Here is a 26,778-nt window from a genome sequence, read left to right as displayed (position 1 = left end):
TTTTCAGGAATTAGAGCTCCTTGTCCACTTCAGGACGGTTGAGACCACCAACCCATCAACCAGGCCCACACAGATGTCCAATAGGTAACTTTTTGATGTCAAGAGGCTAAAAACTCCACCCTCAGGTCATGCTAATGCCGCCATTTTGTGAACGTGGGTCCTATGAGGAGGCATGAAGTCTGACTACACTTGTGCAGATCATCAATTACCTCACTCTCCTCACCTCCAATCACCTCTCTCCACATTTCAGACCACCTTGCCTCCTACCCCATAAATATCCCTGAGTCTCTATTTTCAGGGAAGCAAATTTGAGGCTCATGCTCTCGCTTCCTTACGTGGCTGCCTTGTGAGTAAACTCTCTCTCTGCTGCAATCTCGTCATCTCAGTGTTTGGCTTTCTGGGTGGCCGGCAAAAACGAACCTGGTTCGGTAACAGGCCCAGGATGGCAGAGCCACCAATTTTCAAGAAAAGCCAGAAGTTTGGATTTCCCCCCTACATTTAGTATTGGCAACTAGTTAAAAAAATTAAAAACAACATGTCGGTTACACAAAACCTGTCTGCAGGCTGCATCTTATATCACTTCGCAGTTGGGGCCTTAGGTCTCGAGGGAGAAGCAGAGCAGGCTGAAGACTGAACCCTGGGGAGCACTGCTGTCTGCAGGGTGAACAGAGGAAGAGAATGCAGGCGAAGGAGACGAAGGACATGGGAAAGGTGGGGGGGCCCGGAACAGGGATGGCAAGCAAGGAGACTTCCAAGGTGAAGGGAGAGGTCCCCGAGTGATGCGACTCAGCAGACGTCCACTGAGAGAGAGAAGCCTGGAGAAAGAGTCACTTGATGCAGGCTTTCAGAGGCCACAGTGTAAACCTGTCACTCCCTGCATTCTGCCGGTGAGTGCCCTTCCCAGCCCCTGCCTTTGTCTTTGCCATTCCTTCCATCTGTGACACCCTTTCCTCTCCCACTGCTGGGTGAACTCTTATCCTGTGAGGGCTGGCTTCAGCGTCACCACCTCTCTTTCCTCTTCTGTGGTTGTCTACCTCACGGATGACTTGCTCTCCTGGTAGAGTTCCCAGAGTCCTTGATTCCATGTCACAACACTTACCACGTTTGATTCAAATACACTTGGGGGTCTGTATGTCTCACCCACATCTCACTTACTGGCTATAAGATGCTGTGGTTCAGGGAATGGATCTTTTTTATCCTCCTCTCTCTAGGTCTGTCCCATGCTTGGCACATTCTGTGCAGTGCTCGAGCAATGCTTGCTGAAGCACAGGGACGAAGAGCAGGAACTCGGAGTCAGGCTGCCTGGGTTGGGAACCTGGCTTTGCCACTGTCTGTGCAGCCCTGGGCATAGCTTTTGACCTTTCTGTGCCTATTATAAGTTATACTCAAAGACTCAGAACAGCATTTGATACTTAGTAGGCCTTATCAAAGTGTTAAGCTATTATACATGTGTTATATATAATATATAAGTATTACCATTATTAAATGTTTGCTTTGTTATTAAGTTGCTTCATCTGTTTTGCGCACTAATGCATCCTCAGTGTCCAGAACAGTGCCTGGAACACTGCAGGTGCTTAATAAATATTTGTAAAATGAATGAATGAAGAAGTGATGGACTTCCCTTTGCCCTCACTCCACAGTCACACTGCCTTCCCAGAGAGGGTGACAGGGTGTTCAAGGGCCAACAGGGCCTAAATCAGGGATTTAGTAGAAATGTGTGGGCAGGTCTAGGACCTAGCCTTCAATTGTTTCTCTAGGAAAACATGACTAAACTACAAAGCAACTTCTGGAACCCAGGCCAAAGGTAAGTTGGGAAGGAAAATCTGCATGGCATGTGTACCAGGAATAACCTCCTTTGTCTTGTTTTATTCCATACTCTTAAACTGCCCTCTCCAGGCAAGGCTGAATAGACTGCAAGTTGCAAGTTAATCTGAACTTCACTTTTTGTCCTTGCTCTCACAGGGAGTGAACAGGCTTCAGAACACTGCAAAGTGTTCACATAACCAACAAAAGGAGTGGTTTTTCTTTTCTTTTTTTTTTTATACACAGAAGCCCAACAAGTGTGCTTCTTTCTCTTTTTTTTTTAAAGATTGGCACCTGAGCTAACATCAGTTGCTAATCTTCTTTTTTTTTTCTCCTTCTCCCCCAAACCCCCTTCAGTACACAGTTGTATATTCTGGTTCTAAGTGCCTCTGGTTGTGCTATGTGGGACACCACCTCAGCATGGCCTGATGAGCAGTGCCATGTCTGTGCCCAGGATCCGAACCTGCAAAACTCTGGGGTGCCAAAGTGGAGCCTGCGAACTTAACCACTCTGCCACGGGGCCAGCTGCAAAATGAGTGTTTTGGAGTCACACAGACCTGGATTCGAATCAGATCTGACCCTCAGCCGCTCTATAATCATGGATTGCACTTGGCATCCTGAGTCTCACTTTTCTTACCTATAAAATCGAGATACATTTACTTTCCTCACAAGATTGTGATGGGAGGGGGCCGGCCCCATGGCGGAGTAGTTGAGTTCCCACACTCCGCTTCAGCGGCCCAGGGCCTCACTGGTTTGGATCCTGGGTGCGGACACGGTGCCGCTCATCAGGCCACGCTGAGGAGGCATCCCACATATCATAACCAGATGGACCTACAACTGGAATATACAGTTGTGTACTGGGGGGCTTTGGGCAGAAGAAGAAAGAAAAGAAAAACACATTGGCAAGAGATGTTAGCTCAGGTGCCAATCTTAAAAAAAAAAAAAAGACTGTGATGGGAAAGCAATTAATTCAGCATTTTGAAACCACTCAAGCCATAAACAAATAGGTATTACTGGATCTGCACATTGGTTCCTTCCTAGGGCTTCAGGAAAACAAAAAGTAGCACCTCATCCGTAAAAGGCTGGGAGACCCCTAACCTAAGCTCAACCCTCTCTGAAGTTCAGAGGGCCTGGGCTTTCCTGTTCCACCGCGCGTCAGGGGCAAAGCCCTGAGGGTTTGGGTGGGCGATCAGTGCTGGACCAGATGAGGATGCAGGAATCTGGGCTAAACTCCATGCTTTCTTTCAGGTCAAACGTCACAATTCACAAAGCCTGGTAAGGACTAAGGAAACGAGATCCTGAAAAACTACGAAGTGAAACTCAGAGAGGGTCGGTGTCTGTTGTCGGGGGAGGAGCTTTAGAGCCAGAGAAGGAGGTTGGCGGCCGAAAGGACGAGGCGTTTGGTTTAGCGGAAGGGCAACGCAGCACAAGATCTCGTCATCCTCAGCGAAAGTGGGGCCCAGCGAAAGGGACCAGCCAGAGAAATTTCGGTTCCCGCCCGCTGCCTCCCGGCTTTGACTACAGTTGGGTCCGCAGACTCTCTGGGCCCCTCGCCCCGCCCCCAGAGGGTAATAGACCGTACCATTATGCCTTTATATGGGTAGAGGTGAATAACGGGCTAGTCCTGCAGAGCGACTCCGAGTTCTTTATCAGAGAAAACATGATTCTATACACTATTTTCAGGATTCTTAGTTAATATGCTTCCCTTCTGCCTGCTTAGATTCTGTATACACCCTGAAGAGCCGTAGGAGTGCGGCCGTGCTTTCCCTTTTTCCTTTCCGCACTTGGTGCGTTCTTCCGCCGTACGTAGGCGGGGAGGCGTACATAAACCTCGACGCTGGAGGCGGGGCTGTTCAGTCCTCGAGGCGTCGGTGCTCCGTAGCGTTGGAATCTTGTTGCTTGTCGGCCTGTGCGCGCGTGCGCGGACATGGCCTCAAACGGTATGTAAAGGCGCGAGGCGGCGGTGGTGTGCCGGCCCGGGACCTCGTTCTCTCCCCGCTAGGCTTTTGTTTTTCGGTAGGACTCGGGCGGTGATTGCGTGTAGGATCTTCTCGCACGACTGTGGCGGGAAGCAGCAGAGAGGGGTGGGAAAGGGAGGCCGATGTCGCCATTTTGTTTTCGCTCGTCTGGCGTCTTGCGCGGGACAGGAGGTCTTCCCTTCCCAGTCCCTTTACTTGAGGTGACGGTTGGGAGGGACACTTGTCCGTGGTTTGAAACGTGAGACACGGATGGAAGTGCTCGGTCTCCGTAGTCGTTCTTTCCCCTGGGTCCCAGCCCCGTGCTCGGGCCCGCTTTGTCGCAGTGCTGCATCCGGGCACTCGGTGCGCGCACGCGCTCTGCTGGCCCCTCCCCCCTTTCTCGGGGTGCGAACCCCCCTCCCATCTCGTTTTGGCCCTGCTTTTTGTCGCGAGACCCTCCGCTGGAGACTCCGCGCCGCGTCGAGTGTGGGCCTCGCCGCCTGGGTCCCTCGGGAAGGGGCGGGACCGCTCGGTTCCCGCCTCGGTTGCCACGCGGCCGGGGGCGGAGGCTTGGGATCGGGGCTGCGCCCCCGCTTAACGGTTGTGTGTGTGGGGGATCGTCCAGCGGACTTGGGGACCGAGCCCGAGGGTTTTCCCGCCTAAATTTACTCTTTCTGCAGTGGGAACCGAAAGAACGGCTGCCCGAGGCCACACCCTCTCCCGGTCCTTTTGCCCTTTCCTGCGAGGGAAGCGCCGCGTTTCCTGTGCTGAGGAGGGGAGTTGATCTGGCTAGTGCGTCTTCAGCGTGGCGCGTTAAAAGCGCTTTTGCTACTTTTGGTTCGCCGTCTCTTCACAGCTCCGGGGAAGGCAGGGTAGATGAGGAAACGGAATCATTTGGACCCGCAGGCCTGGGCGCTCGAGGACCAGTTGACTGTTGCCTCCTGGGGCGAGCACTTTGATGATCTGTCCTTTGGGGTCAGAGGGCTCTTTTCTCTTGGCTCTGCTTTGAAAGCCCACTTTTCCAATTTCCAAGATTGGGCAAAGGGTGAAGAATGGTCTCTTTTGAGACATTCGGTTTCGAGAGTAGAGGCCACATTCCGAACGCTGCTGCCTCTAGCTTGAATTAAAACCCGGTTAGGTAGCTGTGGGACTTTGGCTTGATTCCTGGTAATAACTTTTCTCGTAGAGTGGGTGTGAAAAGGAAATGTGTGTGAGTTTGTGCAGTTCTTGACGTCAACTGAATTTGCAGAACATGGTAGCTGTCCGCCAAGATTCTTGGTTTTTACAGTAGGAGTTAAGGCTTCTTAGTGACTGCAGAAATTTGCTCTTTTTTATGGTACGAAAGCTAGACTCTAATCTGCCAGCCTGCCCCTTCTCTCAACTATTTCAGGTGGGAATTTCTGCCCTTCCTTGCAACATAGTCTTGTTGGTTTTCTTACCTGGCGGCCCCAGGGCTTGACTTAAGGAATTTAGCCCTATTCTGTCAGGGATGCCTGAAGGTAATGTAATTGTATTGCTCGTTTTTTTCATAATTGTGTTTTTCTTTTGCAGATTATACCCAACAAGCAACCCAAAGGTGAGTGTTAGTTCTGGCCTTTCAGTTTGTAGGGGGCAAGGGTGGCTAAGGTATCTTTTCCTAATTGCACTGTGTTTCTTTTTGTCCAGCTATGGGGCCTACCCCACCCAGCCTGGGCAGGGCTATTCCCAGCAGAGCAATCAACCCTATGGACAGCAGAGTTACAGCGGTTACGGTCAGTCAGCAGACACTTCAGGCTATGGCCAGAGCAGCTATGGTTCTTCTTATGGACAGACTCAGAACAGTGAGTCTCTTTTAGCGGGTCACCCTGCCTTTTCCTGCTCTTTCTGAATGTTGCTGTTCTTAAACCTGAGCAGTGCTCAAGTTTTGAAACTGTCCCATGTTTCTTTTCTGTTAGCTAGTCCATAACCCTTAAAACTTTTTGGAGTCTGAGTCCTTTCAAACAAAAATGCTTACTGGTTTATAGTTCTCTTCCCTTTTATTTTCTTGACTTTTTACTTTTTTTTTTTAATGCTGCACTTTTCCTCTTAGCATGAAAGTGAAACATGGAGGAGAGTATTCCCTAAAAAGAGAAAGTTTTAGATTTTTGATACTTACAGGGAGAAAATGATTTGCTTGAAGATGTTTGAAGTTAGACTACTACATATCATGTGATACACAAGGACCTGGAATTTGCCCTGAGGTTCTGCAGTGTCAGTAATGTGGGTTCTATTTGTACTGCACACATAATGAGCAGGTTAAAATGCTATTAATGAGTAGGGATTTCTTGGGCTGTGATTACTTGTCCTGGAGACTGGCTTTGGGATGGGTGGGATGAGATTGGAACTCTGAAGTTGGTAAAAGTTGGAACATTAGCTTTAGGTAGAAGAGAAGGGTAACTTTGTGAATTGCAAGATTTCTAAGCAGTTTCTAGGAGGTGGACTCTTCAGGTATGGGTAGCATTAGGTAGTATATAGTATTTTCTTCAATCCATTCCCTGCCTTTTTCTACATAGCTTTTGTGGTTTCCTTTCTCTTTTCTTTGTAGCAGGCTATGGCACTCAGTCAGCTCCCCAGGGATATGGCTCAACTGGTGGATATGGCAGTGGCCAGAGTTCTCAGTCGTCTTACGGGCAGCAGTCCTCCTACCCTGGGTATGGTCAGCAGCCAACTCCTAGCAGCACCTCGGGAAGGTAAGGAGTTGTCCGGGGGGCGGCAGGAAAGATTTGGGGTGAATTGATAGGGAATGATAACATGACCAGCAATAGGAGTAATGGGGGGGGGTCTTTTTTGGGTACAGAAAATGGGGTAAACCAAAAGCGAAAGGAAGTGTTGGACGTGCTGGTGTTATGATTCTTTTTTCTTTTCTTTAGTTATGGTAGCAGTTCTCAGAGCAGTGGCTATGGACAGCCCCAAAGTGGAGGCTATGGCCAGCAGTCTGGCTATGGTGGACAGCAGCCAAGCTATGGACAGCAGCCAAGCTCCTATAATCCTCCTCAGGGCTATGGACAGCAGAACCAGTACAACAGCAGTAGTGGAGGTGGCGGAGGGGGTGGTGGAGGTGAGAACGTGTCTTCAGTTTTGTCTCATACCTCTTTTCTGTAAGGATTTATATTCTGTGCTTGGCCCTTACTATAAAAGGATTCTTAAAAATGTGGTTTGCTTGTTCCCTAGATGTGTTTTTATTTCTATTGCCATTTATCCTTTGGCACTGTTCAACTGTTTCATGTCACTTCACAAGTCTTTTTTTCTCTTTTTTTAAAGCATCTTTTCTTCCCTGACAGGTAGCTATGGCCAAGATCAGTCCTCCATGAGTGGTGGCGGTGGCGGCGGTTATGGCAATCAGGACCAGAGTGGTGGTGGCAGCAGTGGCTACGGGGGAGGCCAGCAGGACCGTGGGGGCCGTGGCCGGGGCGGTGGTGGTGGTTACAACCGCAGCAGTGGTGGCTATGAACCCAGAGGTCGTGGAGGTGGCCGTGGAGGCAGAGGCGGCATGGGGTAGGTGTCTTGTGAGCCAGGGAGTAACATGAGTGGGGAGTGTGGAGGGCTGCATGAATCTCCTTTGAAGCCTAGTCCCTTAGTGCATGGTTAGTCTTATTCTAGGGATTTGTGAGGACTTTGACTTGGGGACATTGATTGTTTCTTCGTACAGCCCTATTTTATTTTTGTGAGAACTTGGGAGCCTGAACTCCTCCTATCCACACCTCTGAATAGAGATTTGAGTACTGACACTTCTATTTCCAAAGAAAAAGAGAAAATATGTGAGTGTGTATGGATTGGAGTCATTGATATCCTAGGCAAGAAACATGGAAGTACTGTCTTCTTTCTCTGCAAGGGAAACCGATGATCCCACTCCTTGGTAATAAGGAAACTTATTACTTGTTTTCCCATGTGTCCTTAAAGGGAGTTGTTACTGGTTAACCTGACTTCAGCTTCCAGGAATTGGCTACTCTTCCTGTATTCTGTAGTCATTTGAATCCATGAGCTTGATTTGCACTAATTTGACTGACAGTAATGATTTTGTGTTTGACTTGGTGTATGGGGCTATCTGAAATGTGCAGACCCTTTGGGCAAGACACACTTGACAGTGGTATCACACCTATCTGCTCCACTGTCCCCCTTCCCCTGGTTACTTGTCCATCTGGACCTTCTTTCCTCCCTTTCTCGCTGTAGTTGATTTGAAGTAAAACTTTAGATTTGATGTTAAAGCATTCGTCAAATCTGTCAAATTCGTCAAATATGATTTGAAGGACCCTGCTCTGTCTCCCTTGAAAAGGGGAGGAATGTCAGTGTGGTACTCCTTTTGAAAAAGTAGGTTTTTTAAGTGTGAATTTTTATGTGGTAAGTATTCAAGAGGTGGGTGGGGGCAATCTCAAAAACCATACAAAAATAAGGAAAACTCTGTTGTGTGCGTGTGTTTAATGCAAAACTTTGAAAAGCAAAACAACTGTTATGTGACTGTTAACTTGCTCTGCATTTTATGTGCCACAGGTATGAAAGGTGACATTGCAAAATACTCCGCTCTTCTCACAGTGTAGAAGGGGTGACCCCGGGGGTGGGGGGAGATCAAAACCAGCTCAGTAGTTAGGATAGGGCTTAGCTAAGTTTGTCTCGCTTTAAGGGGAAATTGCCTTTGGTTTTGACTTTTTATGGAACGGGGTTGGGTCTGCTTGCTGCTTTCATAGCAAAAACCACAAAAATGTGTTCAGGGCTACCCCAGCCTGGTGTGAAATGTCTTCTGGGTAAATTGGGGGTAGGGTTTTTAAACCAACTACTGGGTTGTCAACCACTTGCGACAAGAGGAAAAAACATCTGCTACATCGGAAGAACAACCAAGGAAAATGGGTCATTTTTTTTTTTTTCCAGAGGAACTAGATACATAACATTTTAAAGCAAAATCCTTAAAAATTGTGTCTGAGAAATTGCACACGTGTGTGTGACATGCTCAAAGGTCAGACAAGGGGTGGTCAGGAAGGGGAATGTATTTTAGTATCCACTTGTATCCTTTTCCCAAAACACCTACCCATGTTTGGGGAATGTTAAACAAAATCAAAACACGCCCTTTTGTAGCCGTTGGAAGCTTCATGTCCTTTCTTCTAACTTGTCTTCTCCAGCGGAAGTGACCGTGGTGGCTTCAATAAATTTGGTGGTAAGTGAACAGAGTTTCCAAAATTCCCAACTCCCAGCAATGCTTTGTCTGATTGTTCATTTGCAGATGTCTTAGCGTGTTTTTAAGTGTCAAAGGTTTTGAAGTGTCCAGAACCACCTCCAGAAAGGGGTGGGATGGAATACCACCTGCTGCCAGATGGGTGCTAACCTGGAGGCAGGCAGGGGTAAGACTCAGCAGTCGTCTGGTACCAAATTGGTTTGACCCAGGTTAATAAGAGGTGTTTAGTAGGCCTCTTGACAGGAGTGTTGCCACACCTGGCACTTAGTGACCACCGTTACGAGAAACTGGAGAGTGTGTGCTGGAACACGTGTTGCCAACTTGGCTTTAGGATCCTTTTGATCAGTGTGTCCAAGGCTAGTGTGTGTGTATAACAACCTCCAAATGTTTTAATTCTGGAAGAGGGATGTGAAATATTGCCTTGCCCTGAGGATGGTGAAGTTGGTATATATTTATATACTAAGTACTGAATGGTGTCAATGCAATTCTACATGTATGTACTTAAATGCAACTCAGATGGGCAAATAGAAACTAGCTCTGGGAAGGAAGGTGTGGACTACTTCAAGAAAGATTGGGAGCATGTGTGGCTCATGGGAAATAACCAGGTCTTAAACAGCACAAACTGAATTCATGGAAAAATGGCAAATTTGAGAAGTCTCCCAGTAAGCTGGAACTTTTCTGGTTTGGTTACCTAACGAAAGGTTTCTTGATTTGTCTCAAACATTTAAAGCCAAAGGCTCGGGTTCATGATAATAGGTGTCATTGAGTGTGGGTACAATATATGTATATATATATGGTGAATTCAGATGAACTTTGGTCAAAGATGGTCTCTGGAAAAAAAATTGGAGGCTGCATTATGGAAATAAGATTTCTGGTCTGTTCCCTGGGACGTGCTTTAAAAATACAATAGTTTTAATGTATGTTTCTCATTTTCATGTGGTTTTGGGGAAACTTAACATGGTATTAAGAATGGTATCTAAAGATGAAATTAAAAATTGTTCCACAAGGGATAAATGTTTTTGGTGTTAAAGTTTGGAGAAACTGGATGGATGCATATCACTTTGCTGCTGGTGAGCCCATTCCTCTCTGGGATGAGAGAACAGGGCCAAGCTGTGAGTTGATTTGTTAACTTCACTGGGTCTCCTTCCTGGCCTCCCAGTCTGTGCTGAGGACATTTCCCAGCCTGAGCTGGGGGAGGCAGCACTTTCTGAAGTGTGGAGTTGTCCCTGTGCGGACTCAAGTTACATACAGATCTTAAAGGGGCTTGTGTCTTCCCCAGCCCTGCCTAGGATTTTCTCTGGGCAGGCAGCTGAGGACAGGGTTTGGAGTGAGACTGTGAGCACTTACCTGATATTTTGCAAGAGCTTGGATTTGGTGTTAATTTTTTTCTTTGTCTGTCTCCCTGTTGACTAATGGCTCCTCTTTCCTTGTTTTTTTTTTTTTTTTTTCATGTCACTTAAGGCCCTCGGGACCAAGGATCACGTCATGACTCTGGTGAGTCCACAGTTGGCATGAAAGAATGGCTAAAGTGGTTTCAGGACTTTCCCTGGATGTTCTCTGAAACTTAAAGGAATCTGAAAAAGAAGAGCAGGGGTAGAGAAGGAGGAAAATGAAGGAAAGGGAATTTAGATGTGACTGTAGTTAGCAGTGATTTGTGAAGGAGAATATATCAGAAATACCTGATCAATGGTTTCCTTCTCCAGCAAATTAGTAGGTCTAGCAGGAGCCCTGGAATCTGCATTTCTAACAAGTCTCGAGTTGGTGATTCATCTGCCTGCGGACCATATACTACAGGAATGCTGGTTTTAAAGCATTTTTTTGTAAAATGTGCATCATGACCAAATTAGTGAATGAAAAAACACGTTAAAGGAAGCTTTTAGTGTATCTTTTGGTTATGTTTGTGTGCTGGGCTTTAGTGTAAAATAGATTTCTTACCTTGGGGTCTTCAACTGAAAGTTGAAAAACACTGGTTTACTTACTGTGTGATCTTGGGCAATTAACTCCTGAGCCTTGGTGGTTTCTTTAATGGGTGTTAACATGTTTCAAAAGGTAGTTGTAAGACTAAATTTAAGTTTTTGAAATGGCTGGTATACAGGTGCTCAAATAATGAAATCTCAGGGATGGATGTGGATTTCTTTCATTTGTCTGACCTAAACCAAATTATATTGGTTGCTTTAGAAGTTTTTTCTTTGAAAGCTTAATATCAAGTATTTCTTAAGTTAGATTATTGAAGGTCACTCACTTGTTTTACTTTTGCTTGTTTTCTCCCTGCAAATTCACGTTTCCTCTTGGGTTCAAGCAGAACAGGATAATTCAGACAACAACACCATCTTTGTGCAAGGCCTGGGCGAGAATGTTACAATTGAGTCTGTGGCTGATTACTTCAAGCAGATTGGTATTATTAAGGTACTTCTGGAGCAGAGTGAATGCTTTCTACTGGTTGCGGGCTTTGGGATTTTGCACATTAGTGGGGGAAAAAAAAGTCTTAATGGTTGCCAGCTTAATTGATTGAGGAGTCGTGGTTAGCTGTTGCCATTTTCTAGAAGGAATCACATCTTAACAAGGCACCATTAATTGATAAAAAAGAGAGTGTCCTAAACTCTTGGATTTGTAGGCTATAATCCTTAGTTTTATCTTTTAATATTGAAGTGAGAAACAACTGTAGTGCATGGCTTCAGTTCAAGTTACGTGTGAGATAGGAAATAGTAAATGGGAAGAGAGGAGCTAAAGTGTTACAGTAAACCTCAGGTGTTCTGAAGGAGGAAGTTGGAAGGTGGTAGTGCTATATATATTGTAAGACACTTGTGTTGCTTTCTTTAGACAAATAAGAAAACTGGACAGCCCATGATAAATCTATACACAGACAGGGAAACAGGCAAGCTGAAGGGAGAGGCAACAGTATCATTTGATGACCCACCTTCTGCTAAAGCAGCTATTGACTGGTTTGATGGTATGTATGAAGAGGCTGTTGGGGATGGGGGATAGGACAACTATCCTTGGGAAACAGGCTACATTTTGAGGGTTCCTTTGAGTTTTCCAACATTTTACTTTATTTGCTGTTTCAGTGTAGTCTCATTTTGCCTATGTCTCTTTAGATTATAAACCTTTTCTGGAAGGCATTGTGTTTTCTTACCTTGATTGTGCCATGTGTACTTTTGAATCCACGGATCTTAATAAAATGTCTCTTTTTATATGTCCTTTATTTCTTCAGGTAAAGAATTCTCTGGGAATCCTATCAAGGTCTCATTTGCTACTCGGCGAGCAGACTTCAATCGGGGTGGTGGCAATGGTCGTGGAGGCCGAGGGCGAGGAGGTAAGGAGCCATTTTATGCTGTTGGTATAAAGAGGTGATGAGGAGAGGGGACGATGGTAAGGGCTTGTGTAGAAGAGGTTAGGTTAACCAAACTTCGAAGGGAAACAGACCGATACTTGTATCTACACTAGGACCCATGGGCCGTGGAGGCTATGGAGGTGGTGGCAGTGGTGGTGCTGGCCGGGGAGGATTCCCCAGTGGAGGTGGTGGTGGTGGAGGACAGCAGCGAGCTGGGGACTGGAAGTGTCCTAATCCGTGAGTGAAACTTCTTTAATTATTTCCTTAGTCCTCTTACATGTGCCTTTGATGCTATGGTAGAGTTGTGTCTTTTCTAAACTAATGTCAAGGCCCCACTGATGGGGACAGATTTGGCCGAGAGCTTACCTAGGTAAGGTCATGATAATGGGAAAGATATTGGATTGGGTTCAGTAATCTGCAGTTTTTGTTCCTGGCTCTGCTCCTGAGAAGCAAGCTTTTTTTGCCTTTCTGAGGCCTCAGTTTCCTCACTATCTATATGGTCCCTGGAGTCTTCCTAATTCTGAGTTTTGCCTACCTCTCACTGCTCAACACTGATTCCCTTCCTTTTTCTCAGTACATGTGAAAACATGAACTTCTCTTGGAGGAATGAATGCAACCAGTGTAAGGCCCCTAAACCAGATGGCCCAGGAGGGGGACCAGGAGGCTCTCATATGGGTAAGGAATAGCGGAGCTGATAATGCATTAGGATCAAAAAGCCCTTAATTTTAAGTAGGGAGTCTAGCGGGATTTGGGGGATGTGATACATCATCTCTTTTGTTCCTAGGTGGTAACTATGGAGATGATCGTCGTGGTGGCAGAGGAGGCTATGATCGGGGCGGCTACCGAGGCCGAGGCGGGGACCGTGGGAGCTTCCGAGGGGGCCGGGGTGGTGGGGACAGAGGTGGCTTTGGCCCTGGCAAGATGGACTCCAGGTTAGTAAGATTCTAAATTGAGATAAAAGTAGAGCAACTGAACAGAGGTCGTGGGATAGTGGATAGCAAGGTCCTGTTGAGGGTGGTTTCATTTTGAGGGCTAGATTGGAAAGCTGAGTTACAACCATAGAGGGTAGGGAAGGAGGGGAAATTATCTCAGGCAACTAATCTGTAGACCCACACTTAAAGACTCTATACTCTGTATGTAGAGGGAGGAGACATTTCTTGGGGTGGGTAGCAGGGGCAGATGGGCAGATTGGATTTTGGGGGTAGGGTGGGTGGAGAGGTTGGTAACTCAGACCTAATGGATACTCTTTCTTGCAGGGGTGAGCACAGACAGGATCGCAGGGAGAGGCCGTATTAACCTGGCTCCTGAGGTTCTGGAACAGCTTTTCTTCCTGTACCCAGTGTTACCCTCATTATTTTGTAACCTTCCAACTCCTGATCTACCCACGGGTTTTTTGTGTCGGACTATGTAATTGTAACCATACTTCTGGTTCCCATTAAAAACCATCGTTTTAGTTAAATTTTCTTCCTCTTCTTCCTCTTCACTCTCCTGGAGGATTGATGTCCGGGTCAGGAATGTGGGCAGTCTTCCTTTTTCATATCATCCTGCCTGGCAGGAACTGGTGTAATTTGTTCCTGCTTAGCAGCAACTGGAATAAAATGTTTGATATTTGGTCCAGGGGAGAAAAGGTCAAATAGTATCTTTGAAAGTAGAGATTAAACTTTTCTGTCATGACAAAAATTGGATGTATGTGAATGGGGTAAATGAAGAACACATGCTAGGAGTGTTGCCCAAAATGTATCCAACTTTGTGGGAGTTTTCCTGCATTTATTCACATGCTGGTCTTAGTGAGTTTACTATTTATAGCTGTTTTATCCTTTTTAAGGACTCTTGGCACTTTTCTGAGTGGAGGGGCTCAAAACAAATCAGGTTTGCTTTTGGGGCTTTATTCAAACTTGACCAAGATGGGGAGTGCATAGCTAGCCAAATTGGGTCTTTTGAGAGAAGAGTAACTGAAGCACCTCCTTCATGGCGGAGGTTCTGTTGGCTTGCTCACTCCACAGGCAGAAAATGAAGTGTGTGGGTTATGTGGCTCTCAGAGTCAGAAAGTGGTAGTGCTAGGACTGAGTCCTAGTCTTCTGACCTAATTCCTTAGCAGTTTTATTCTGAAACTATTTTTCTGAAGGGGACAAACTCCTATCCCAAACATTTTGTGTAGACTTAGTTAAGAGGATGGTAAATTTGAGGGGGGAAGCTTGGGAATGAAAGAGATGGTAAGGGAGAAGGTTGGCTGGGAAAGGATTGTAGAGGCAGTTCCTTGTACTTCAAGGTAAGTGACCTGACCCCTGACACAGCCACCGTCCCAGGTGTCTGATTAGCGGGTAGATGCAGTTTGGGGGGCTTTTCCAGGAGAATGGGTGGAGATGGCAATAGCAGAGGGCATGTTGGTTCTGAGAATCTTGTTCTGGTTCCAGCTCATCCTTGGTGAAAAAATAGGCCTATGGGGTTTGGACTCTGGGCCCTCTGCTCCTTGCTACACTTCCTTGTAAATAGACAACTATTAGCCATGTTTTTCTGTTTGGTGAGAATTTTAGACTAGTCTTGTATTCTAAAGAATATGTTCCTCTTAATGAATATTGAAGATGGTCTGCAATCTTGAACCACTAGCTGCTTGCTTGGCTTTCTAAGATTGGAATTGGCATTGGGACAGGCTAACTAGGAGTAAGTGAGCAGGATAGATTGTGGGTTGGGAGAGGTGTGCTGCAGGTCTTTCTGCCTCCTTTGACTGAGTTGTCTGTCTTCAGCTTTTTTTCTTCACTTGCTGGGCCTGCCTGTTTCAGTAACTTGGATATAGGGTTGAGGTTTAGTCACTCATGGCTAGATTGACCAGGAGTCCAGCCCCTATGGGACTGAACACATTACTTGTTATCTAGGCACAGTTCTTTTCACTTCCAGCCTCTTGTCTCTTAATCATCCACCATGGATTTTGTAACCAGATCTCACTTCCTATACCAGTTTGCAAGAGAGGCTGAACTTTGAGATGTGGAGTCCCATCTGTAAACATTCCTCTTCAGTCTTTCCAGAATTCAGACTCCCTTTCCTACCTTTGGGCCCTAAGTACTTAGAAAGCATCTTTCCTTTCATCTTTAACTGTATTATTGTGAAGTAACTTTAGACTCAGAAGAAAGTTTCCTCAAAAATTATCTCATTCACCTGCCCATGTGCGTGCAATCTTCATGGTGCTGGCATCGAAGAACTGAGGAAGTGTCAAGTGGATCTGGCTAGCAGATTTGACTTTAGGGTTTGTAGAAATTATTGGGTCCTCAATCTTAGAGTATTAGCAGTTAGAGGAGCCATTAAATCTAAAATTCTCTATCCTTGATGTGAAAAGTTTACCTCATGAACAGGAGTTTGGGTCTGGAAATAGTGCTCTCTGCTGATGGATAGTGCTCTCTCAGCTCCTTGGGAGAGAAGGGCCCCTTTAACAAGAACAGTTGAGAGCTACCATTGTGATTGGAGACAGGAAAGGAACTTGGCCTGTTGAGTTGAAGATTTGGGATTCTCTGTGCTGTAATGGAGAACTCCAAGGGGGGGGCGGGGAGCGGGTGAGTGGGATGGTTATGGGAAGGATACACTTGAAAGGAGCAGGAGCTAAGCTCTGCAGCTAGGTCCTGCACACACCTCTGTGGCAGTGATGCACAGTTGCATGGATTCCCTGTAGGTGTTCATTGCAATGTCCTTAGGCTTCACTGCAGTCCCTTTGGGGTGGCGACCTCACTGTTAGAGATCTAGGCTGATGGCTTTTTGTTGTGTTTTCCAGTTTGAGAGAAAACTGCCTACCTGTGTAAAAAGGCAATTCTTACTGTGGGAAGGCATCAGCAATCCTGTTTGAGTCTGACAGGTGGCGGGGCCAAAGTTTCTATACAGCAGTGTGTCTAAGTTGAACACATAAATGGATCCCTTGGCAATTTTGTTAGCATGTGGATTCTAATTTGGTGTGTAGGGCACGAACTCTAGCAATGTTGACCCTGCTGGTTCAACAGCATACATTTGGAGCTGTGCTCTAAAGTTTTGCAGAGACTCCTTTTCTGCTAATTCCCTCCACCTTCCCTGTGAAGGGGAACTTTGTACAAAACCTTCTACATATGCAGTACTACCTAGGAGCTAAGAAAAAGGTTATGGAAAGCTGGGTCCTGCATAGGGGTTTTTGTTGTAATTAGCACAGGCTTAAGCCAACATTGGCTTTTGTTCTGCTTGTTCCTTTTCAGTCTTGTGATGCTGGAAGAATTGATCAAAAAATGTTGATTGCTGCAGATGCTATTCTAAACTATTGGGGAGCTAGGAACAAAAACATCCTGGTGGAGATGATTGCTAACTTCTTTGGGCCGGTTGCTGTTAGGGGTGCACTATGTCCTGTTGTCCCCACTTTATAGATGGAGAAGCTGAAGTAGAAACTGGCCCCAATCTCATAGCTGGTGAGAGAGGTGGAGCAGGGATTTGAATCTGTATCCTTTGTCTGTAGAACTTCTGTCCTTCACCATTATGCTGCACTGTGTTTAAAGACTTCTGGTAGAACTCTGAGTTGTCCCCCAACTCCAATAAAAGGGAAGAAGGAAGTCCCCAAGAAAGTTTTTAACTTAGAGGAGCTGTTTCTTTTTTTTCTTTCTAAAGATTGCACCTGAGCTAACAACTGTTGCCAGTCTTTTTTTCTTTTCTTTTCTGCTTTATCTCCCCAAATCTCCCTGGTACATAGTTGTATATCTTAGTTGCAGTTCCTTCTAGTTGTGGCATGTGGGACGCCGTGCCACAACGTGGCCTGACGAGTGGTGCCATGTCTGCACCCAGGATTCGAAACGGCAAAACCCTGGGCAGCCACAGCAGAGCGCGGCGAACTTAACCACTTGGCCACAAGGCTGGCTCTCTAGGAGCTGTTTCTTAGAGCCAGTTCTTTTGCCTCAGGCCTGCACTGGTTTTTTTAGCTGCTCTTTTTAAGGGTGTCTCTTGTTTAAGGAAGTGTTAGCTATGGCCCCATCTCATGAGAATCATTAGGTTCCTGTGAAGTTTTTAAAAAGTCCTCTGTTAGACACTAAAGTTTCACAGTAACTGCCATTTATTTGATTACTTTTTACATGCAAGGCACTTGTACTGAAGTTGAAAAGATGTTTTCTTATTAGGCTTAGTCTAAGAGGAGAGTCCAATGTGAAAATAGACCATACAATATGGTTTACTTTACCACGAGACACTGCACTGGAAGTGCCACTGGAGCCCAGAGGAAGGCAGGCTAGGACAGGTAGATTTCAAGGTGTCCAGAGTTGAGAGACCAGCATGTGCTAGGGCATGGGGTGTGTGAGCAAATAGTGTTGTTGGGATCATGGGGTATATGAAGAGGAAATTAGGAGAGGCTGGATGATGGGGTCCTTAAGGGCCCGGCTGGAAGGAGAGTTTAGGTATAATGTTAGAAGTGAGACAGTCTATTTCCATGATCAGTTTTGGTCACTCAGGCCCTTGAAGGTGGTAGACTAGAGGCAGGGAGGAGGCCTGTTACAGGTAGGACACGGGCAAGCCAGGTGGGGGCAGTGAAGTTGAAAAGGAAGGTGATTGGATGTAAGTTGGGAGAGCTAGCATCAGGCAAGACTTTTAGTCTTGAATATTAGTTGGATGTTGGTCTTGGATGTTGGAAGAGCTAGCATCAGCAAGACTGACTAAATCTGGGTTTTATGGAACACACTAGGATTTCTTGTTTTCTGATTAGGCTGCTGCTGTTGCCATATGTCAAGGGATGGTAAAACGAAGACAACTTCAGTTTTGGAAATGGTAAGGTCCTTGCAGGACATATAAGCGAACACATCTTGGATTGAATAAGGCTTGAATTATAAGACTCAAGAAGACTTGGTAGAAGAGGGTTGAGGATGGAATAGGGAGCATCAGCATGTATTTTGTGGGAATGGTTGGCTAAACAAAGATGAGCCCACAGGATGCTTAGTGTTAGGGCTGATTCCCTATTTTGGGGAAGCTCAGCTTTCCTGGAGTCGTGAGTAGGCTTAGGAGCAGTCTCATGTGACCATGTAGCCTTGACAGTAGTCACATCTTGGCTTCTTGGTAGCTTCTTCCTATAGCAAACCACTTGTTTTCTCTTGTCGCTCTGTTGATCCAGTAGATCAGAATAGGGAAGTGTTAGACACAGACTGTCAGAATGAGATTGTACATAGACCCTTGAGGGAGTGTGTGCGGGGCGAATAAACACACTGCATTTGCTAATTCTTGTGTTACCTAGGTGGGGTTATTCAAAGTGAAGTCTTCACACAGCTTTGTCATTGTGGGCTGATGTATCATTGTGAATGGCACAGAACCAATCACCTTGTACCCTCATACCTGGATCCCCTGGTGTCTGATGATTTAACTCCTAAGTATGGGATACTGGCCCTTCTTGGGCCCTGCCTGTTGCTTTGCATAGCCCCCCCTACCCCCCAGGCCAGAATTTGGGTACAAAGTGTACTCTGGAAGTAGGCTTGGGATCCTGGTTCCCTAATAGCCTCTGGAAAGGCTCTTTAAAAGAGCTGTTTGCTAGAGAGAAATACTCGTATTTCCTGTTATAGGCAAGAGAAGAAACAGTAGAACTCATTTCCTAGATGTTTTTGTGGTTGGCATGTTTTCTGAGCGAAGTGTAACCTATAACCCCTTCCTTCAAGGGGTGGGAGGGAGCAGTGGGAGCAACTAAGCCTGCTGGTGATGGTGCCAGTGCCAGAAGGAACCCTAGAATTACACTTGGTGGCTTGTGTTCTTCTGTCTTACGTTTAGATGATACTTCGTGTCTCTGAAAATTGCTCTAATTTTACAATTACTTTTTTTCCTAGGGAAGAAAAAACGAGAAGCCATATAGTCTGTTTCTAAATGCCTCTGACAGATCTGACCCCCCACAGTTCCACACCCTTTGTACATAACCGTATTTTAACTTTTAGACCTTGGTCACAGGGCTAGCTGTAGCCTGAAGGGCAGACCCTCTGGGGTAGCACTGGAGGAGTCACCAAATGGTGAATGAGGGAATGTTCTGCGGTGACTGTGAGGCAGAAAGGATGAAGTGTCTGGGGAGCCTGCTGCCCTGGGAACAGGCAGTGAAGTAGAGCTTCACCTGAGCTGCTGTGGCATTTGGGTATGTATCCTGCAAGTGCTGTCAGGCTGCAAGTAGGAAAAACACAAGTGCAAGCTGGTTTTTCATATATTGTGTATAAACAGATCAGATTCAGGACGATTTGGCTGGAATGCCAACAGTCACGTGGGGGGCAGCTGCTGGGCAAGATGCCTCAGCTCTGCTCCAGGTCAGCCACCAGGTATGGCTGGGTTTCCTTCAGGGCGTGAAGGAGCAGATCCTTGCAGGTCAGGTTCCAGGCTGGAGCAAAGCTGAAGAGCTTCCTCATCTTTGCTGGATTGGTGGTTTCTGCCCGCACTGCCTGGTACTGCTCCTCTGTCAGGACCCTCCCATACAGGGCATCCAGCACCCCATCCACGTCTGTGACCCGTGCGATGAGGGCTGCCCGGTGCTGGTCCGTGAAGTGCAGTGCTAGGGGCAGGAGGGAGGAGAGCAGGTGAGCCTGGTGCCCAGAGAGGGTGTTGGGGCCCGTCCCTGCTGAACACTTTGCTTTCTTCAGAAATTGCTCTGAATGCAGCCCTAAGGGGTGAAGCTTAAGGTGGCGGCAGTCCACCAGGACTCTGGATATAGTGAGATGAGTATAACTTTGTCTCCCTTTCTTCCCCCAACCAGGTTGGGCCAAGGTGGGATTGGTTGGCCCAGCCTGCCCTCTCCCAGTGCTGTTGGCCTGGGACTGCAGATGGACTATGCTGGGGTGCTGTGGGGTGGGGCTGGAGAGGTGCCCAGGCAGGCGAGGTTGGGTGTGAAGGCCTCACCTGTCTTGGCTGCCATCTGGGGAGGAGCCTTCATCAGGGCTGGTGTGGCACCAGGTTCTGTAAGGAAATGAGTTTCCCTTCCCTTCCTCCGGTATCTCCAGTCTCTCTAGGGTCAGAGGCCCCTTGGTCCGGAAGCAAAGGTCAGGACCAAGAGCGGGAAGCTTCCCCGCGTGGCAGGAGGAGCTTTTCTTAGAGGGGAGGAGGAACAGGAAGCGAAAGAGCCCAAGGGGCAAACGTTCAGATTGGGGGTGTGTGGGTGAGAGGATACTGGAGGAGGGCCGGGGTTGGGGGGGGGGCGTCGGGACCCCTGCCAGGCGTAGAGGGGGTGTGCTCACCCTTGCGCGCGATCTCCTGCAGCCGCTCTGCCGTCTCTTGCATGCCCATGTCACGCAGCACCAGCTCCGTGAGCTCAGCTCCGTAGGCCTCCAGATAGAAGCTGACGAGCTTGTCGGAGAGGTCCATGGCATCCATGGTCAGCAGCGTCCCACGAGGGATGCGCCCGTAGCCTTCGCGCAGCGGCACTGAGAGCAGCTTCAGCTTGAACTTCTTGAGCTCATCGGCGGTCAGGTTTTCCAGTGCCTCTAAGATGGCGTCGCGCGTGCGCCCCATGGCTCTGGGGTCCCCTGCTGCCGTTTCCGCCGCTGCAGCTCACTCGGAGAGTCCCTCGACCAGGAAGTCTGCTCTGAGGCGGGACCTGGAACTCCCCGCCTCTGCTCCAGCCCATATTGCCCTCCAGCATAGGGTGCCCCCGCCTACCCTGTCGGTATCCACCCATTAACGTCTGCAGACTCGATCCCCTGACCATCGGAGGGCGCCAGGATCGCATCCTCTGGCTTGTCCGCCTTCTGGCAGATCCAGCGGAGAGGGGCTTATGGGTGGCGCCTGCGTCTCCAGGCTTGCGTTAACTGCTAGCACAGACCAGGAACCTGGTTTGTTGGAGCTTCCAGGCTTAGAATCTTGGAATTCTAGAACCCTGAAATCTCTAGCTTTCCCTGAACCTTACCATCCTCTCTCACATGTCTTAGAACCATAGAATCACAGAATCCTAACAACCAAAACCGTGTAGCTTCCCAAATTCCAGATACTGGGGAAAAATGAGGTGTAAAAAAAAAGTGTAGAGAACAGCTGTGTGTGCTTTCTCTCTCTCGAGCCTCACTTTCCTTATCTGTGAGATGGGGAGAATAACACTCAAATTCACTTAGCAAATATTCCAAGGTAACATGGGCTACCTGATGGCTCCTGAAACTTTGCCAAATGTTTCCTGGGAGAGCCAGAATTTGGTCCTAGGAGCTGAATTTCTTGGGAAGTGATCACAAGAAATATTTGTAATGATTGAGAAAATTCTTGACTGGAAGGAAGTCATGGGTGGAGAGCCACTCTGGGCCCAGGTAGCTTGACCCAAAAGAGCAGGTAAGAGGTGGCACAGGTTGGTGTTGGAGCCCAAGCTGTGCCCAGAATCCTTAACTCACCCTTAACATGTGTGGGAAGGTCCCGCTGGTCTGGTCCCTCAGGACCTCACCAACTTTGTCTTGTACCACACCCTGCTCTCCATCTCGAAGTTCCAACCACAGTGACCTCTCAGTTCCTCAAATGTGCCAGGCTCCTTCACTTCTCCAAGCCTTTGCACATGCGCTTTCCTCAGTCTGCCTGACAAAATCTTGAAAGTTTAGGTCTCAAGTTAAATGTCACTTCCTCCCAGAGACCAGGTTTAGAATCCGTCCCAGACTAGTCATAATACCTGCTGCTTATTTGTAGCTTTCATAGCAATTGTGACAAAATTGTAACTAACTCGGTGTATTTGTTTAGCGTCAGTCTTCCCAGTAGTCTGTAAATCAGGCCTGTCCAGATCACTGCTCTATCTACAGCATCAGGAGCAGTGTTTGACCTATAGCAGGTGCTCAATAAATCTTTGTGGAATCAATAATGAATGAACGGGCCTGGTGGCTCGATCGGGAAGATATCAGTAGTGAAAGGTGTGCCTTACATATAAGCTCTTCAAAGGGAGGCAGCTTCCAGGAGCTGAAGACCATGGACTTGAAGCCATACAGCTCCTAGTTTGAATGCTGGCTCTCCTTCCTAAGTGGGTACTGGGAATCCTTCATTTTTCCCTTCCAGCTGGGTGGTAACAATCACCATTCCTTCTGGTGATGTGATCCTGACATATTATACATTTATTGGGCATCCATCTTCTCACCAGAATGTGAGCTCTATGAGGGCAGGGACCTTGTCTGTCTTATTCATTGCTGAATCCCCAGCATCAAGAAAGTGCCTGGGACGTAGTAGGTGCTCAGTGAAGATTTGCTGAATGAAGGAATGAATGAGGCTGTATTACCTGCAGCATATTGTATTGAAGAGCTTCCAGCAGGGTAGCAGGGCCCTGCTCCCCATCCTCGTGCTTTTTGCCCCAGGTGAGCTGGGTAGTACTATGTGCCAGCATCCTCACCATGGACGACATTTTTGGTCCAACAGCCGGTGTTCCCTGGCTCATGGCTGTTTATTATCACTGGTCTTTATCCTTTCAGAATCTCCAACTCATTTTGTGCACTGTGGCCAGAAGGCTACGTCTTCCTAGCCTATACATTGATCCTGTCCCTCCCCTGCTCAGAAACCTCCCTGGACTCCGTAGGACCCTCAGAATCAAGTCCAAACTCCTTGGCTTGGCCTTCAAAGCCCTTGCCAACCTCCTCAGCAATACCTTCTACCCTGTTGGCCTCCGGACTTCTGCACATGTGGCACCTACTCTCTGCTTGGCGTCTTTTCCCCTTCTGGTGTGTTTAGTGAGTTCCTGCCTGTCCTCCAGCATTCATCAGGTGTCATTTTTTTCTAAGAAATAATGAAAATTTGAGCCCCTCTTTGGGCTATGATCCTTCACATGCATTATTTCTAAGCCTTATAATAATCCCTTTGGGATAGGGAATGGTAGTTTACAAATGAGAAGACTGAGCCTCAGAGAGGTTGAAGGCTTGCCCAAGGTCAGATAGCTGAGGAGGGACCGTCCTGGTGGTGCAGTGGTTAAGTTTGCATGTTCTGCTCCAGCGGTTTGGATCCAGGGTGTGGACCTATGTACCGCTTGTCAAGCCATGCTTTGTCAGGCGTCCCACATATAAAGTAGAGGAAGATGGGCACGGATGTTAGCTCAGGGCTAATGTTCCTCAGCAACAAAAGAGGAGGTTTGGTGGTGGATGTTAACTCAGGGCTAATCTTCCTCAAAAAAAAAAAAAGATAGCTGAGGAGATCATATAACTTGTCTATCTAGCCTCTGAGTATATCCCCTGTCTACTCTTCCCTGTAGACTTTTCTCTCCTCTCTGTGCAAAATGACAGGCTGCTCCTAAGGTGCCTCTATCACATGTTTATCATACAGTGTGTCTGTTCACTCTACTATCCCCACCAGACTGAGAGCTCCTTGAGGACCCTCTCTGCTCCACTGTGCCCAGCACAGGGCTTGGTGCAGATCCAGCCTTGATAAGCCTTTATGGAATAACAAAAGTATCCTAGAATCTAGAATCATAGAAACCTGCACTTTTCACAATTGGTAGAATCTTAGAAGCTTTGGGTGTTTAAGCCATGGAATTTAAAAAAAAATTGCCTGATTCAACCCCCACGCAGAGCAGAGGTCCCCTCGGCCACATGGTCATTTGAGTGCATCTCTTGAACTCCTGTTTGAATTGGGTGGCATTGGCTTTAAGTAAAACCAATGTAAGACATTTCAACTGAAGCTTCTGGGCTGCAGGAAATTGCACCTGGGGAGTGTGTGTCGTGACCAGGAGGAGAAAGTGGGCTTCTCCTCAAAACCAGCTTCCTGGAGTGAGGGAGCTGAGGACATGTGTCATGGTGTGTGACATGGTTCTCCTTCCCTTGTTCCTGCATATCACCACCCAGGACCCTTCCTTTTGGGCCCAGCTTGCTGCTGGTATCCAACCCCAGTCACATTCCTGCTCACACACGTTCAGACTGAGGCACGGAAGATCTTGGCTGTGATTTTCACCTGACATCACCTGAGATCATGCCTGTGGTGTGATATCATAGGGAGGCAAGGGACAAGGGGCTGGGGAAACACAGCCATCTCCCATCGAACTGGAAGCCTCACTCCTGCAGTGGTTTTAGGCTGGTGCTCAGTGAGAACAAGTGACACCTTGTGGCAAATCGTAGGTTCTGAATTCAGAAGGGAACAAAGTTTTTGGAGAATCTATTTTATTCTAAAAAGGTGTAGTAAGTATCTACTAGATGCCCAACCCCATGATAAATGCTGGTGCAAGACAGTCATAATAGCAACAACAGCTTCTGGTTTTTGAATTTACCGTGTTCCAGGCATGTGCTGAATATGTAACAGGCACCTTCTCATTCAATTCTCCCAACAACCCCATGAGGTATGTGTATTTATCCCACTTTACAGAAGAGAAAACCGAGGCTCTCAGAAGATACGCTGGAAGCCTACACTGGTAGTAAATGAGGAGATATAGATGGAACCCATGTCCGTCTGACTCCTAGGCCCAAATTCCAAACAGCATCCTAAAAGTCCCACTCTGTCCTCAAAAATTGACACATTGCTCAGAGAGACTATGTATATGGAAACTTATGCCTCCTCTAGACTGTTTGCAAACACCCGTGGGAGGGCAGATGTTGAAATAATAGTAATGATAATATTAACTCCCTCCTCTTTGCAGAATGCTCTAGAACTTACAAAGCACATTCAGAAGATTTTGGAATAGTGGGAAAAGCAGGAGATGATGGGTGTCAGACCCACCCAGATTTGATTCCCAGACCCTCTACCTCTTAGCCATGTGACGTAGGGAGGTCACACCTTCCCTCTGGGGTCTGTATCCTCTCTCATTAACGTGCTCACCTCACCAACCCATAGGGAAGCAGTGCTATGAGAAGGGCAGTGACTTGCCCAGGGTTTCCCAGGGAGGTAGAGGCAGAGCCTCCTCATTCCTGGAGGCTGCCAGGGTGCTTTCCACCTGGGGAGGTGGGGAATGGGAGCTTTGGGCAGCTTTCTGGGGAGCCCTGGTAATCCCTTCTCCCTTCACCCCCCTTTTCTGGGAGAAGTGCTCAGAGATCTGAGCTTTGATCCCTGGCAGGAAAGAACCTCCAGGTGTCCCCTCAGGCCTACCCTTGCCCCCTGGACTAGAGCCAGAGCAGTTGGTGGTGGTAAGAGGCGTCCTGGATGTGACCCCCTCCCACCCAACACAATTAACCCTTTGATTGCTGGACCCAGATTGCTCCACCTGGGGCCAAAAGGACCATAGACTGCTGGGACATGGGTCAAGTCACTTAATGTCTTTGTGCCTCATGGCCTCCCTGTAAGATAGGAACAATGATGGGGTTGTTGTGAGGTTATAAATGAGGTTATGAGGCTGTAAATGGATTAAGAATTGTGAAGTGCTTGGAACAGGCCTGGCACATAGTAGATGCTTTTGTCATTGTTAAAGTCTCTGAGCCTCGCTTTCCCAATCTGTGAAGAGGGGATGATGTTATTAACCTTACAGGGTTGTGGGGAAGATGCATTAGAACAATTAGTAATAATAATTGTAATAATATCAATAGTCAACATTTTTTTAAATTTCTTTATTTTTTTTTTTTTGCTTAGGAAGATTCATCCTGAGCTAACATCTGTGCCAATCTTCCTCTATTTTGTATGGGGATCGCTGCCACAACATGGCTGCCTACAAGTGGCATAGGTCCATGCCCAGGGAACCGAACCCAGGTCACCGATGTGGAGCACATCAAATCTAACCACTAGGCCATGGGGCTGGGCCCCTACCCCCACTTTTTTTTTTTTTGAGGAAGATTAGCCCTGAGCTAACATCCACCGCCAATCCTCCTCTTTTTGCTCAGGAAGACTGGCCCTGACTTAACATCTGTGCCCGTCTTCCTCTGCTTTATATGTGGGATGCCTACCACAGCATGGCTTGACAAGTAGTGCATGGGTCCACACTGGGATCTGAACCGGCCAACCCCAGGCCGCTGGAGCGGAACGTGAAAACTTAACCGCTGCGCCACCCGGCCAGCCCCAATAGCCAACATTTATTGAAAATTTTCTATGGGCCTGGCATTGTTCTAAGAGCTTTACCTGAATTAGCTCTTTGAATCTTCATAACAAATCCAATAGTCTTGATGATAATCCTTAAATGATCTCATTTTACAGATGAGAAAATCAGGTTAAGTGACTTGCCCAAACAATGAGGAAAGAGTGAGTCAAGATTTGAACCTGGGAGGTCCTAAGCCCTTGGGTGCCAGCACACCATCCCTGTGTTCATTTAGTATATTATCTTGTTTAATCCTCATAACAACCCTACAGGGATGGTATTACTATACTACTTTTCCTTATAGCGTAGCTAAAGATGCTGGAGCCCAGAGAGGTAGGTGATCTTACTGGGGACACCCAGCATGAGCTTGTGATGTCAGCCTTCAGGAACTGCTTCTTTCTACATTTATCCAATACAAGGAGCTCTCATCTCCCATAGCACTTATCACTCCAGCTGTTAGGAAGCTCTCCCTTAGGAGAAGCTGAATTTGTCCCTTTTGAGCTCTGTGGGTCCTAGGGACCTCACAGAATTCCATCTTAGGGTCAGCAACACTAGTCTTTATCTCCTCCTCCCTTGGACATAGTCCGTTCTTGTCCTTCAACCTGCTGTAGATAATCAGTGTCCCTTCCATGGG

At 47.2% G+C, this 26,778-nt stretch overlaps 2 protein-coding genes across 7 annotated transcripts; one reads left to right on the top strand and one right to left on the bottom strand.

Moving 5' to 3' along the window:
• Window positions 1–3,610: 3,610 nt before the first annotated feature.
• Window positions 3,611–13,733, top strand: FUS (FUS RNA binding protein). Of its 4 annotated transcripts, none has more exons than XM_014842339.3 (15): window positions 3,611–3,743; window positions 5,313–5,337; window positions 5,427–5,581; window positions 6,325–6,469; window positions 6,650–6,837; window positions 7,061–7,274; window positions 8,891–8,925; window positions 10,405–10,437; window positions 11,246–11,349; window positions 11,764–11,893; window positions 12,155–12,256; window positions 12,388–12,511; window positions 12,849–12,949; window positions 13,059–13,206; window positions 13,531–13,733. In XM_014842339.3, the coding sequence occupies exons 1-15, from the start codon at window positions 3,731–3,733 to the stop codon at window positions 13,568–13,570; spliced, it is 1,557 nt and encodes a 518-aa protein (XP_014697825.1). In that variant the 5' UTR covers window positions 3,611–3,730; the 3' UTR covers window positions 13,571–13,733. The 4 variants fall into 4 exon arrangements, with proteins under 4 accessions (XP_014697825.1, XP_014697826.1, XP_044602817.1 ...); XM_014842340.3 differs by having other exon boundaries at window positions 3,615–3,743; window positions 6,328–6,469; XM_044746882.2 differs by having other exon boundaries at window positions 3,615–3,743; window positions 6,328–6,469; window positions 11,243–11,349.
• Window positions 13,734–19,412: 5,679 nt separating this feature from the next.
• On the bottom strand, window positions 19,413–20,955 carry LOC106831881 (apoptosis-associated speck-like protein containing a CARD). Of its 3 annotated transcripts, none has more exons than XM_014842337.2 (3): window positions 20,452–20,907; window positions 20,117–20,173; window positions 19,413–19,772 (listed from the first exon to the last, which is right to left on the bottom strand). In XM_014842337.2, the coding sequence occupies exons 1-3, from the start codon at window positions 20,723–20,725 to the stop codon at window positions 19,516–19,518; spliced, it is 588 nt and encodes a 195-aa protein (XP_014697823.2). In that variant the 5' UTR covers window positions 20,726–20,907; the 3' UTR covers window positions 19,413–19,515. The 3 variants fall into 3 exon arrangements, with proteins under 3 accessions (XP_014697823.2, XP_044603259.1, XP_014697824.2); XM_044747324.2 differs by having other exon boundaries at window positions 20,117–20,238; window positions 20,452–20,875; XM_014842338.2 differs by lacking the exon at window positions 20,117–20,173 and having other exon boundaries at window positions 20,452–20,955.
• Window positions 20,956–26,778: the final 5,823 nt, after the last annotated feature.

The sequence above is a fragment of the Equus asinus genome, chromosome 14 (assembly GCF_041296235.1).
Source record: "Equus asinus isolate D_3611 breed Donkey chromosome 14, EquAss-T2T_v2, whole genome shotgun sequence".
In the NCBI taxonomy this organism is placed as follows: domain Eukaryota; kingdom Metazoa; phylum Chordata; class Mammalia; order Perissodactyla; family Equidae; genus Equus; species Equus asinus.
This window is presented reverse-complemented; position numbering and strand designations above follow the sequence as displayed.

Coding starts and splice junctions, on each gene's coding strand:
- FUS (XM_044746881.2), top strand. Junction 5,338..5,426: donor ACCCAACAAGCAACCCAAAG/GTGAGTGTTAGT, acceptor CTTTTTGTCCAG/CTATGGGGCCTACCCCACCC. Junction 8,926..10,404: donor TGGCTTCAATAAATTTGGTG/GTAAGTGAACAG, acceptor ATGTCACTTAAG/GCCCTCGGGACCAAGGATCA.
- LOC106831881 (XM_014842337.2), bottom strand. CDS start 20,725: ATGGGGCGCACGCGCGACGCCATCTTAGAGGCACTGGAAAACCTGACC. Junction 20,174..20,451: donor GCAGGAGATCGCGCGCAAGG/GTGAGCACACCC, acceptor ATTTCCTTACAG/AACCTGGTGCCACACCAGCC. Junction 19,773..20,116: donor CCAGATGGCAGCCAAGACAG/GTGAGGCCTTCA, acceptor TCCTGCCCCTAG/CACTGCACTTCACGGACCAG.